The sequence below is a fragment of the Microcaecilia unicolor genome, chromosome 8 (genome assembly GCF_901765095.1).
Source record: "Microcaecilia unicolor chromosome 8, aMicUni1.1, whole genome shotgun sequence".
NCBI lineage: Eukaryota > Metazoa > Chordata > Amphibia > Gymnophiona > Siphonopidae > Microcaecilia > Microcaecilia unicolor.
Window position 1 is genome coordinate 37,114,509 of NC_044038.1, and position 12,426 is coordinate 37,126,934.

Here is a 12,426-nt window from a genome sequence, read left to right on the forward strand (position 1 = left end):
CATTCACCATTCCAAGTTAGATATCCTTATATTAAGGAAAAGGAGGAGGTGGCTTGGGTTGTCATCTTGGTATTGGATTTGTCCAGCATTTCTCTTTTTCTGTCTGCATAGATGTTGCTGCTGGAGAAGAGTGTAGGTACCCTGGGCATTGCACGTTCGCATACTGCCAGGAAGAAATTGATGTCTGGACGTTAGAGCGGAAAGGAGCATTTAGCCGAGAGGCTCTTTTTGGAGGCAATGGGAATATCAACCTAACTGTTCCCAGGCTTCTTCAGGAGCATCGAGGAATATTTATGTTTCTTTGTGAGGTACTTTTTTTGTTTTATTTTAGTCCAACTGCTATTGATTTTCATTTTGTCTTAAGTCACTACTGAGAACTAAGATTTTTGAGCTATAGCAGGTTATAGGTTTACTTCATTAGCTAGATAAAATATTTCTTTTTATCCATTTGTTAATATACCCTAAAACGTGTTATGAAGCTGCAGTTGTACTGTTCCCGGTAAGGACTTCGTCAGAAAATCTGTGGTGCAATCAGCAATAAGAAAGGTACTTGAGTTTCATAATATGGTTACACTATTCAGTAACTGTTTAGTTTCAAACTTTTTATTATTCAAAGTGCGCAACCGACATAGCTTAAACAAACAGAACAGAATTACAGTAAAGAGCCATATCAAAAATCTGCAAAATTGAAATGCTTGTTTTCTTGGTTTTTTCAGATAACCCCCCCCCCCCCCCCCCCCCCCCCACACTCTATCCTTAGAATTAACTACAAATGGCTCATACCAAAATGTTATACTTATAATTACAGAAAACAGTTATCAATGTGTAAGCAAGAGTCCTTCCAGCCAAAGGAGGAAAACGCCTCAAGAACAAACCCCTCCCACTAATGTAAATGGGATAGGGGCTACAAATTCATCATCATAGGCGCTCCAAAAACCTCCTTATTTTTTAAATATTTTTTGAAATTTTTTTTTTTCTAATACTGAACAATAAACTGCTCTGCCCAGTAAGCTATGAAGTTTTACTTACCGTATTTTTCGGACTATAAGACGCACCGGACCATAAGACGCACCTAGGTTTTAGAGGAGGGAAATAGGAAAAAAAAAATTTTCCTCTTTCCCTCCTCTAAAACCTAGGTGCTCCGGTGCGTCTTGTCCGGGTTTTGAACCTCCGTCCCGTACTTACAGGATTCCGTGTTCCCTGGTGGTCTAGTGACGTCGGGGCAGGAAAGAGCCCCCTCTTTCCTGCCCATCGCGCTGCTCTCCGTGCTTCTCAATGCTTTCCGACGGTCTCGGCGAGATTCAAAATGGCCGCCGAGAATCTCGGCTCTTTCCTGCCCCGACGTCACTAGACCACCAGGGAACATGGAATCCTGTAAGTACGGAACGGAGGTCAAAAAACGCTACCTTCGGACTATAAGACGCACCCCCCATTTTCCCTCCCAAATTTTGGGGGAAAAAAGTGCGTCTTATAGTCCGAAAAATACGGTAACTTAGGCAGGCTACAAACTTTCTCCTCCCAGACCGTGATTTGACTGTGGTCAGCGGGTCCCGTTTCACATTACGCTGCTTCAGGACCACAGCATTTCAATCAAACAATTCAACGGTCATATATCATTCTGTTCATAATGCCGACGGTATTATGAACGGAATGATATATGACCGTTGAATTGTTTGATTGAAATGCTGTGGTCCTGAAGCAGCGTAATGTGAAACGGGACCCGCTGACCACAGTCAAATCACGGTCTGGGAGGAGAAAGTTTGTAGCCTGCCTAAGTTAAGTAAAACTTCATAGCTTACTGGGCAGAGCAGTTTATTGTTAGTATTAGAAAAAAAAATTTCAAAAATATTTAAAAAATAAGGAGGTTTTTGGAGCGCCTATGATGATGAATTTATAGCCCCTATCCCATTTACATTAGTGGGAGGGGTTTGTTCTTGAGGCGTTTTCCTTCTTTGTCTGGAAGGACTCTTGATTACACATTGATAACTGTGTTCTGTAATTATAAGTATAGTTATCGGATGGAACCAGTTCCCTTTTGATATCTTTAGTTCATACCAAAATGTTATGACATATTTATAACAAACCACTTGAATTGCCATCTGTATGTTGACTTCTGTCTGCCCTAGGATTGGATGAGTTTTCAGTAAAACAACAGTGGATTTTGAAAACACTGTGGAGTACATTTACTAAGCTGTGCTAAGCAGCTAGTGTGGGTGTTAGTGTGTAGTGGCTCTTAGTGCAGACCTACGCTAATGACTACGCACTAAAATTATCTTGCGCTATTTAAATCTCATGATGGCTGCTTAATGTGGGTAGGGATTGGAGATGGGCTATGCTTAGCAGTAACAGCTAGCACACAGGACAGTACCACACACTAGCTGTTGCGACCGCTGATAGCGCGGTTGTACTTAATACCACATCTCCTCCCCTTTCCCTTCCTGTTTTTTCTCTATCCCTTTCAGTGTGATTGAATTTACTTTCCTATCGAAAAACTGGAGTTCCTTTCCTTTTTTCCTGAGATTTTTCTAATATGTACACTGCTCTTCCTTGCATAGTCAGAGCGGTATAGTAAACACCAGGGCTTTGTTTGAGGGGGTACTTGGGGGTACTGAGTACCGGCACCTTTTCCATTGTCTGCTAAAATTGACCCATGGACCCCAAGTTTTAATGAAAGAGCTCAGGCTCTACACACTACTACTACTACTACTTAACATTTCTAGAGCGCTACTAGGGTTACGCAGCGCTGTACAAATTAACAAATAAGGACAGTCCCTGCTCAGAAGAGCTACAATCTAAAGGACGAAATGTCAAGTTGGGTAGTTTAGATTTCCTGAGAAGAGGTGTAGTGATTAGGTGCCGAAGGCGACATTGAAGAGGTGGGCTTTGAGCAATGATTTGAAGATGGGTAGGGAGGGGGCCCCGGCGTATGGACTCAGGGAGTTTGTTCCAAGCATGGGGTGAAGCAAGGCAGAAAGGGCGAAGCCTAGAGTTGGCAGTGGTGGAGAAGGGTACTGAAAAGGAGGGATTTGTCAAGAGAGTGGAGGTTACGGGTGGGGACATAAGGGGAGATGAGAGTAGAGAGATAAGGAGGGGCTGCAGATCGAGTGCATTTGTAGGTGAGTAGGAGAAGCTTGAATTGAATGCGGTATCTGATCGGAAGCCAGTGAAGTGACTTGAGGAGAGGGGTGATATGAGTATATCGGTTGAGGTGGAAGATAAGACGTGCGGCCGAGTTCTGGATGGACTGAAGGGGGGATAGATGGCTAAGTGGGAGGCCGGTGAGGAGTAGGTTGCAGTAGTCAAGGCGAGAGGTAATGAGTGGATGAGAGTTCGAGTGGTGTGCTCGGAGAGGAGGGGGGCGAATTTTGCTAATGTTATAGAGGAAGAAGCGACAGGTCTTGGCTATCTGCTGGATATGCGCAGAGAAGGAGAGGGAGTAGTCGAAGATGACACCAAGTTGCGGGCAGATGAGACAGGGATGATGAGGGTGTTATCAATTGAGATAGAGAGTGAAGGGAGAGGAGAAGTGGGTTGGGTGGGAACACAATAAGTTCCGTCTTGGCCATGTTTAGTTTTCAGGTGACGGTTGGACATCCAGGCAGCAATGTCGGATAGGCAGGCCAGTACTTGGCCTGGGTTTCCGCAGTGATTTCTGGTGTGGAGAGATAAAGCTGGGTGTCGTCAGCATAAAGATGATAGTGGAACCATGAGAAAGATTAGGGAGCCTAAGGAAGAGGTGTAGATTGAAAGAGCTCAGGCTCTACACACCAATTCTGTCTTGTCATAGATTCTATGAGTGGTTGCAGGGGGCCTCAGTGATCACCCCACTCCTAAAAGGTGGCCTAGCATTTGAGTACGGGCACCTTTTTTGCTAAAAAAAACCCACACTGGTAAACACTATTAAACTATAACTATAAACTATACTGCTGCTGGTCTTGGAGGTCTAACAATGAAACAAAGTTCTTTTATTCTTGTGGGCCTTTATTCCACAAATTCAAATAATGGCTGGCAGCAAACAGTTACGCACAAGAATGCATCTCCGTGGGATGGAGCCGAATATTTTTCTTAGCTGGCATGAATATTATTTTTTGTGCACTATGAGAAAAGAAAAAAGCTGTTTTGAATGACTACCTCCCAGAGAGAGAGAGTCTGTAATTTATGCTGCTCAGGAAGCTTGCAGAATTAAGACCAAAGCGACATAGTAAATGGAAGATATTTTCAAGTTTCTTACGCAGGTAACAGCTAAACAGTTTTTTCATAAAATATAAGATAGGAGGAAGGGATGTCACCCCAAAATATGGCCGCTTAAGCTTGGTGCGTCACACTAGCAGCACCAAACTCATCAAATAGCATCCTCCCTAGGCACCTTTGAGATCCATAGACAATATAGTGAAGTTATGAAGGTATTTTCTGGAGTACTTAGAAGTAGCTGGGTTCCCACTTATGACATCCCTCAAGAGATCTGAGACCACAGTGACAGCAGGTTGTACTGCAGAGAAAGGGCTGGCCAGCTACAGTTTCAGTGCATGGAAACTGCAGAGAGGGAGAGTGAGTGTGAAGAAAGAGTGGGAAATGGTAGAGATTTTCCTGGATGCTTTCTTGACTGACATGAAACATTGGGTGACTGAAATTAAGGCTGATCAGTGAAGGGAGCAGTTGAGGAGGTTGCTAAGGCGTTTCACTTTGAACTGATGGAAATGGGCTCATGGCTGCAAGAGATTGAGACCAGAATGGAGAATTATGAGGAGATGAAGGAATGGAAGCTCCAGTCAAAAGAAGGGTACAATAAAAGTGTGGAAATGCGATCATATCTGGAGACTTAGAAATAGGGCACATGGGGACAATATTTGACAGTACCAGAGATGGACAATTTCAGAGATCCGTTAGCTATGGTGCAGAGCATTTACGTGTTACTGATAGAACAAGGTAGTGATTAGTCTATGAATGACAGTGAGAAAATTAAAGATAGATTTTGCGAATAGAGCATTGGTTGCCTTGGTCAATGGACCATCTGAGAGACATAGTTGCTTGCTTACAGTACTTTCAAGAGAAGGACAATATACAGAAAGTGAGGACTCACAGAATGGTGTGATAGCAGAACCTTGACATTGACACGAATGACGATCAGCCTCTGAGACGTTATCAAATACTTTATTGAGAAAGCACCAGTAGAAACTCACCCAACACGAGCTGTGTTTCAGTGGGCACAGCCACCTGCATCGGGGTCACAAACCTAAATCACAAGAAAGGATAAAAAAAAATACATCCATGTATAAAATCCAGAGGTAAAATTACAAAAATTATGTAAACAAAAATATGAAATAAAATATATATTACAATATCAATCAAAATAGCTCAGCAGAAACAATAAATGTAAAAACATATATACTAATATCAAATAAAACATTAAAATGTGCAAGAATATAAATCATGAAAATAGAGCACATTGGGAAATCAAAAATGCAAGAATATAAATCATGAAAATACTCTGTAGAGCACATTGGGAAATCAAAAATGAAGATATTAGAAACCTTGAATATTTAAAACAACAGTAGATATTTTTTAAGAAAGTGTAATGTAACACACCCTAAAACATGAAAACTCATTTAAGAGCTGAACCCTGTTAATAAAAGTTATATCTATCTGAAATCATGAACTCCACCTCACATACCTTGAAGTGTGTAAATGGAAAGAATGGACAAATAATTGATGCACAATCCACTGGGTGTCAAACAATCAAGCAAAAAACTATAAAAATAAGACACAGAGCATTGGATATACAGTAAAAATAGCAGTCATGTCAAACGGTTCCTCTAAAATATAAATATTAAAGAGTGAGACATAGGAAAAATGCTATAACAAAACTTATGAACCAAAAAGAAGCAGATTAAAAAAAATGGAAAATAAGTCCAATGCACTCTGTCTTATTTTACCTGGGTTTTTATATCTTTTTCAAACTGCCATCGGAAATACCAGAGAAAATCTTCAAGAGGCTGCATAAGGAGGTGGTCTATTTTACTTGGAACAAATGACTGCCAAGAACTGCTAGAAGGGTTTCAGTCCTCTCAAAAAAACATTGTAGTTTGGCAGTTCCTATTTTTAAATATTACTATAAATCACTTCTATAGCGCTATCAGTCGTACGCAGCACTTTACAATTGAACATGAAGAAGCTACACAGTTAAGAGTGCTCCTTGAATTACTACTACTACTACTTAACATTTCTAGAGCGCTACTAGGGTTACGCAGCGCTGTACAAATTAAACAAAGAAGGACGGTCCCTGCTCAAAGGAGCTTACAATCTAAAGAATTGCAGGTGGTAGAGGTGAAATGGTGGGTTTGTATAGAAAAGAGTGCAGCATGGGATACACCACTGCAGCACCTTCCTTGGGTGGCAAGGCTGCAGGAAAAGAGAGCTCAATTCTGTCAAACCTTATCTGGCTTTTACACTAGTCATATGGAGAAAAGAGTATGGAATCTCCTGGGGGATGGGAGGAGTTATACCCATATTTTACCACAATACGATATAATGGGGAATTTAATCCAGGAAGAGGTCAACCTTTTTGCAAGATTGGAAGGAACTGGGTTAATCTATTTAGGACAGGTGGTAGATAGACATCAGAAGTGTGTATTGAGCTTTACTGAGTTGAAGAAGGATTATCAGCTGGAGCAAGAGATATTATCTTGTATCTGCAACTGAAACATTGAGCTCATTTTCGAAAGAGAAGGGCACCCATCTTTTGACACAAATCGGGAGGTGGGCGTCTTTCTCCAGGGTTGCCAAAATCGGCATAATCGAAAGCGATTTGGGGCGCCGTCAACTGCTTTCCGTTGCGGGGACGACCAAAGTTTCCCGGGGGCGTGTCGGAAGCATAGTGAAGGCGGGACTGGGGCATGCTTGACACATGGGCGTCCTCAGCCGATAGTGGAAAAAAGAAGGGCGTCCCTGATGGACACTTAGCCGACTTTACTTGGGTCCCTTTTTTTTTTTTTTTTTTTTTTTTTGCGACCAAGCCACAAAAATGTGCCCTAAATGACCAGATGACCACCGGAGGGAATCAGGGATGACCTCCCCCTACTTTCTGACCTCCCCCTACTCTCCCCCAGTGGTCACTAACCTCCTCCCACCCTAAAAAAAAACTGTTTAAATTTTTTCCAGCCTCTATGCCAGCCTCAAATATCATACCCAGCTCCATGACAGCAGTATGCAGGTCCCTGGAGCAGTTTTAGTGGGTACTGCAGTGCACTTCAGGCAGGCGGACCCAGGCCCATCCCGCCCCCTAACTTGTGGTGGTAAATGTGAGCCCTCCAAAACCCACCAGAAACCCACTGTACCCACATCTAGGTGCCCCCCTTCATCCCTAAGGGCTATGGTAGTGGTGTACAGTTGTGGGGAGTGGGTTTTGGGGGGCTCAGCACACACAGTAAGGGAGCTGTGCACCTGGGAGTTTTTTCTGAAGTCCACTGCAGTGCCCCCTAGGGTGCCCGGTTGGTGTCCTGGCATGTCAGGGGGACCAGTGCACTACGAATGCTGGCTCCTCCCACGACCAAAGGGCTTGGATTTGGTCGTTTCTGAGATGGGCGTCCTTGGGTTCCATTATCGCCGAAAATTGGGGGATGACCATCTCTAAGGTCGATCAAAATGTTGAGATTTGGGCGTCCCCGACCGTATTATCGAAACGAAAGATGACCACCCATCTTGTTTCAATAGTATGGGTTTTCCCAGCCCCTTCGCGGGGACATCCTGCGAGGACGACCCAGGAAAACTTGGGCGCCCCGTTCGATTATGTCCCTCCATGTCTCCCAGAGAAAAGTGCTTAATGACGTGTGTGGAGAAAACTCATTGAACAGGTGTTCATGCCGAAATTGGATAAGTAAGTTGTCTTAATATGTGGTATAGATGTTTTATACGTTAGAATGAGTTTGGGTATTGTGTATGTGAATGATGTAATCCACTTAGAACGTTGGTGATAGTGCAAAATCTAATTTTTAAATAATGGGAAAGGAAAGAGAACACTAAGGTATATTCAGCAGTGGGAGCAGGATCTAGGGAACGGTTTAAGTGAAGAGGCATGGAAGGAATTGTTCCACAGGATTTACAAACTTCCCTTTGCCAGTGTGATTACTGAGAATGGTTATAAGGTATCAGGTGAGTGCTCACTCGGACAGTTCCCACCCACCAATTCCCCCCTCCCTAGCCTTTTTTTTTTTTATTTTTTTTTTTTTACTGACCATAGCTTCTTTCTTGTTTTAAGTCCGGGCAGTGCTTTTTTTTTTTTTTTTAATTGACCTTAGCTTCTTTCTTGTATTGGGTCCCATAAGTCTTGCTAACTTGTTATAAATGATAATCAGTGTGTCATTTTGAGGAGCTGAATTAGGTTGAAACCTAGTTTGGGTGTGTGTGTGTGTGGGGGAGCATTGCCTTCCCACATGAACTGCAATTTGTATTTCTCTATTTATTTACTTATTTGTGCTGTTTAGATCCCAGATTATTAAACGTGAATTAGGTTGAAACTCACAAAATGCATGTCTGGAAGGGGAAAGAGTGTTCTGAGGGAGGGGTGTGAGAGGTACTGCCCGCCTCAAACGATCTGGAAGAGGAAAGGGAGGGAGATTACTTGTCCTAGTGTGTTTTTGTATTTTTTGGGTTATGGCTGGGAATTGTCCTCCCTGGTGTGGTGGAAATTGGTTCAGTGGGAATGGTCCAGGTGGGAACTGACCTAGAACTGGTTATAAAGTACTGTTGCATTGGCTTTGGGATGCTGGATCAGATGTTAAAATAAAGGTCTCCCAACCCTGGACAGCAGAAGGAGCATGTCTTAATATCTGCAGTGGTGGGAGTGGATAAAGATAAATTTCTGAGATTAGATATGGCAGTTGCCAGAACGGTGATTGCTTCCAAGTGGAAAGTAAAGCAAACCCTGAGGGTGTAAGATTTTCATAGAGAAGCTTAGTTATGTATAAGCTGATAGCATAGTATACTAGGAAGCTGGCCCATATAAGAAAATAAGATATACATTGTGGAGCTTGAAACTGTAGTAATTGTTAGAGCTGAGAACGGGAAGCTGAAGGATTGGTTAGGGTGAGGAGCTAGAAGGGAATGATTCTTAGTGAAATGTTTGAGTATAATGTTTTCTCGATATGTATTTGTTGTAATGTTATGTTGAGCTACCGTGTTTCCCCGAAAATAAGACACTGTCTTATATTAATTTTTGCCCCCCAAAATGCGCTAGGTCTTATTTTCAGGGGCTGTCTTATTTTCGGGGAAACATAGGGGTTGGATCGCCCGCCCTCCGTCGCTCCCGGAACTAACCTTAAATGCCTCCTTTCACCTTTGCAGCAAGCAGCAGCAGGGCAGGCCACTCCTTCCTTCCGTGTCCCGCCCTCGCGGACGTTACGTCAGGCGAGGGCGGGACACGGAAGGAAGGAGTGGCCTGCCCTGCTGCTGCTTGCTGCGAAGGTGAAAGGAGGCGTTTAAGGTTAGTTCAGGGAGTGACAGAGGGTGGGTGGAGGGGGGGGGCTGGCGACCTCGGGTGGGGGGTGGCCCGGGGGTGGCCTTGTCCAGCTCTCGGCGGCCCTGCTTTCAAACAAAAATTTGCTAGGTCTTACTTTCAGGGGAGGCTTTATATCTACCAATTCAGGAAAACCTCTACTAGGTCTTATTTTCGGGGGATGTCTTACTTTCAGGGAAACAGGGTATCTCTAGGTAATGCATTGGAGAAATATTATATCGCTGTTGGTTACATTGTGTTTATGAAAATAAAATTTTTTAAATATATCACGATATGTTGTAAAACTGTTAGTTTTGAAATATGGCCCTATAAGGTCCACCAGTGAAATGCTACATTTATCTTGTTTTAACATCCTTTTCTTTTTATTCCAGAGTTGTTTTGATCACAAGCCCAGAATAATAAGTAAAGAAAATCAGGATAACCCATCCTATTGTTCTCATCCTGTTTCCAAGCACGACTTTGAAAATAACAAGTATGTATGGAGAACTAAATTTTTTATTTATTTTTACCATTGTCGAAGGCACTAGTACTCGTTCATTTCAGTATATCAGCACCACTTAAATATCTCATACTGTCTGATCATTTTCTGTCAAATGGATTCCTGGATTTGGTTAATAAACCAGTTCTGTTTAACCCCAAATTTGCTATCTAGCCATTCATTATTTTAGTAAAGCTACTTAAAGCTGCCCACTGTCTTTTCTGGTTCTCAGTATAGGCCTCTGCAAAGTTCTTGCTAACATTTGTTTTATTTTTCTTTACATTATTTGTACTGAATTTAGTGTGCTTGAAAGATGGCAGCTTATTTTCTCCAATGCTATCTAATTTTTTTTTTTTTTTGTTAAGTAGTTTTCTTGAACTACTTTTGTGCTTTGAGCTCAGTCTGTACCATGGCTGGAATTTGCTACCATGAGCCTTTATATGTAACTCCCTAGTGATTTCTCCTCCCACTATATCTTTCCAGCTTACTGTAGCCCAGTGACAGCCCTCCTGGGGCCATGCACCAGAGTTCTTGCTGGAACCCTGCATACATGATGTTACTGTGTTTGTAATATGATGCCCTCTCATCCAGGGACTGTGAACACTGCTTCCACAGTGTTCCCAGTTCTAGCAGACCTGAACTCCTTTATCCACACAAAGATATAGTTCAGGTATCAGAAGTCTTTTCAGTGTGTTTTAGGCCTCTAGAGGTGACATGTACATTCATACTTTTTGCTTGTGCATTGATTACTCTTTCAAAAAGTACAAAAACTCTAGGAAATACTATGAAGATATCAAATATATGTTTAGAACAAATTGCAAAAGATATTTTTCACCCAACACATAATTAAGCTCTGGAACGAATTACCAGAGGATATAGTAAAATCAATTAGTTTCTGTAGGGAAAGTACATAAGTCAGTGCAATAACAGGTAGACCCAAACCAAAACTACACAAATACAAAACCCAAGAGCAGTGGCGATGACCACAGAACTAGTACCTATTCCTTACACCTTTAATTACTTCACATCAAATATAACATAAAAACCAATCCATATTGGACTCAATTCTGTAAATGGCATCCAAATTTTGGTGCCAAAAAAAATATGTGCTAAGCATTATTCTATAAATGCCGCTCAAAGTTGAGTGCCGTGTATAAAATAGTGTTTCCATATCATCAAGCTGATCAATCCATAGACTGGTGGTTGTGTCCATCTACCAGCAGGTGGAGATAGAGAGCAAACTTTTGCCTCCCTATATGTGGTCATGTGCTGCCGGAAACTCCTCAGTATGTTCTCTATCTCAGCAGGTGGTGGTCACACACAGCAGCAGCTCTGGCTAGGCCTCCAAGCCTAATTCTTAGGTTTTGTTGAGTGCCTGGGGTTGAGGGCTCTTTTGAGCAAGTGCAAACCTGGTGGTGCCAGGTCCCTCCTTTTCTCCCCCCTCCCGCTGGCTCCGTTAAAAAAAAAAATAAATTTTTGAACGTCCTTAAAGGCGTTTATTTCGACGTTTATTTAAACGTTTATTGCAGCTACTCACTGGGACACCAGGTCGTTACAGCTCGGAGCGGCAAGCAGGTAATTTTTACCTTTTTATAGCGGGCAGGGGGTTCCCCGATTCTTCTCCTCGTGGCATATGGCGTCGGAGGGCGAGGGCGCAAAGAGTCGCTCCCGGATCGCTTGAGCGCTTCTAGAGTGGATGCGGGGGTCTTAAAGCCTGATTCGCCCTTGTTGGGTGACAGTTTCGTGACCGATGAATGTTCCGGTACTTCCTCCGGCGTGGCGGTTTTTTCCCGCCATAAACGCCCATCCCCCGCTCCTCGCCTCCGCCATCTTGGCCGGCCACGCGGCTCTGACGGCTTCTTCTTGGGCCGCCCTTGAGGTTGGAGACATTAATGCCATGAACGCCCTTATTTGGGCGACGGCACAAAAGCGGCTAAAGTTAAGCGCCGTTCTTCCCGCGCGGCTCCTTCGCGGAGTGTCGCGCCGGACGCCATTTTGGATGCGCAGCATGTCTCTCCCCCGCTCTTGCGAGCGCCGGTTGAGGGTGCGTCTAGGGCTGTAGCCCAGGCTGCGGAAGTGCACAGTCTGGGGGGTTTTCTCCCCCGAGTTTGTTTTGCTGCTGCATCAGGCCTTCCTTATGCAAAACGCTGCTCCTGCTCCCTCGTCTGGTAAAGAGGTTGAGGTTCCCAGAGGTAAACGCCCTCGGGTTGATTCCCAGGCCTTGGAGGACTTTGTCTCCTCCGATGTAGATGAGGGCAGCGTATCTGAGTTCTCCCAACGGTCCTTTGCGGATTCCTTGGAGGAGACGGATCCCCGCTCGGATGGAGCGGATGACCCCTCTGCAGCGCGGCTTTTTAGCTCAGAGGATTTGCCCAACCTGTTGTTACAGGCCATGGACACTTTGAAGATTTCCTCTCCGGAGGACGTCTCTCCCTCA

General features: G+C 43.6%; 1 protein-coding gene across 1 annotated transcript in view; it reads left to right on the forward strand.

Annotated features, from left to right (window-relative positions):
• ZC3H7A (zinc finger CCCH-type containing 7A) overlaps window positions 1-12,426 on the forward strand; it is a 125,422-nt gene that overhangs the window by 57,861 nt on the left and 55,135 nt on the right. Inside the window, 2 exon segments of the mRNA XM_030210976.1 lie at window positions 112-308; window positions 9,883-9,983. Coding sequence (XP_030066836.1) covers window positions 112-308; window positions 9,883-9,983 — 298 coding nt within the window.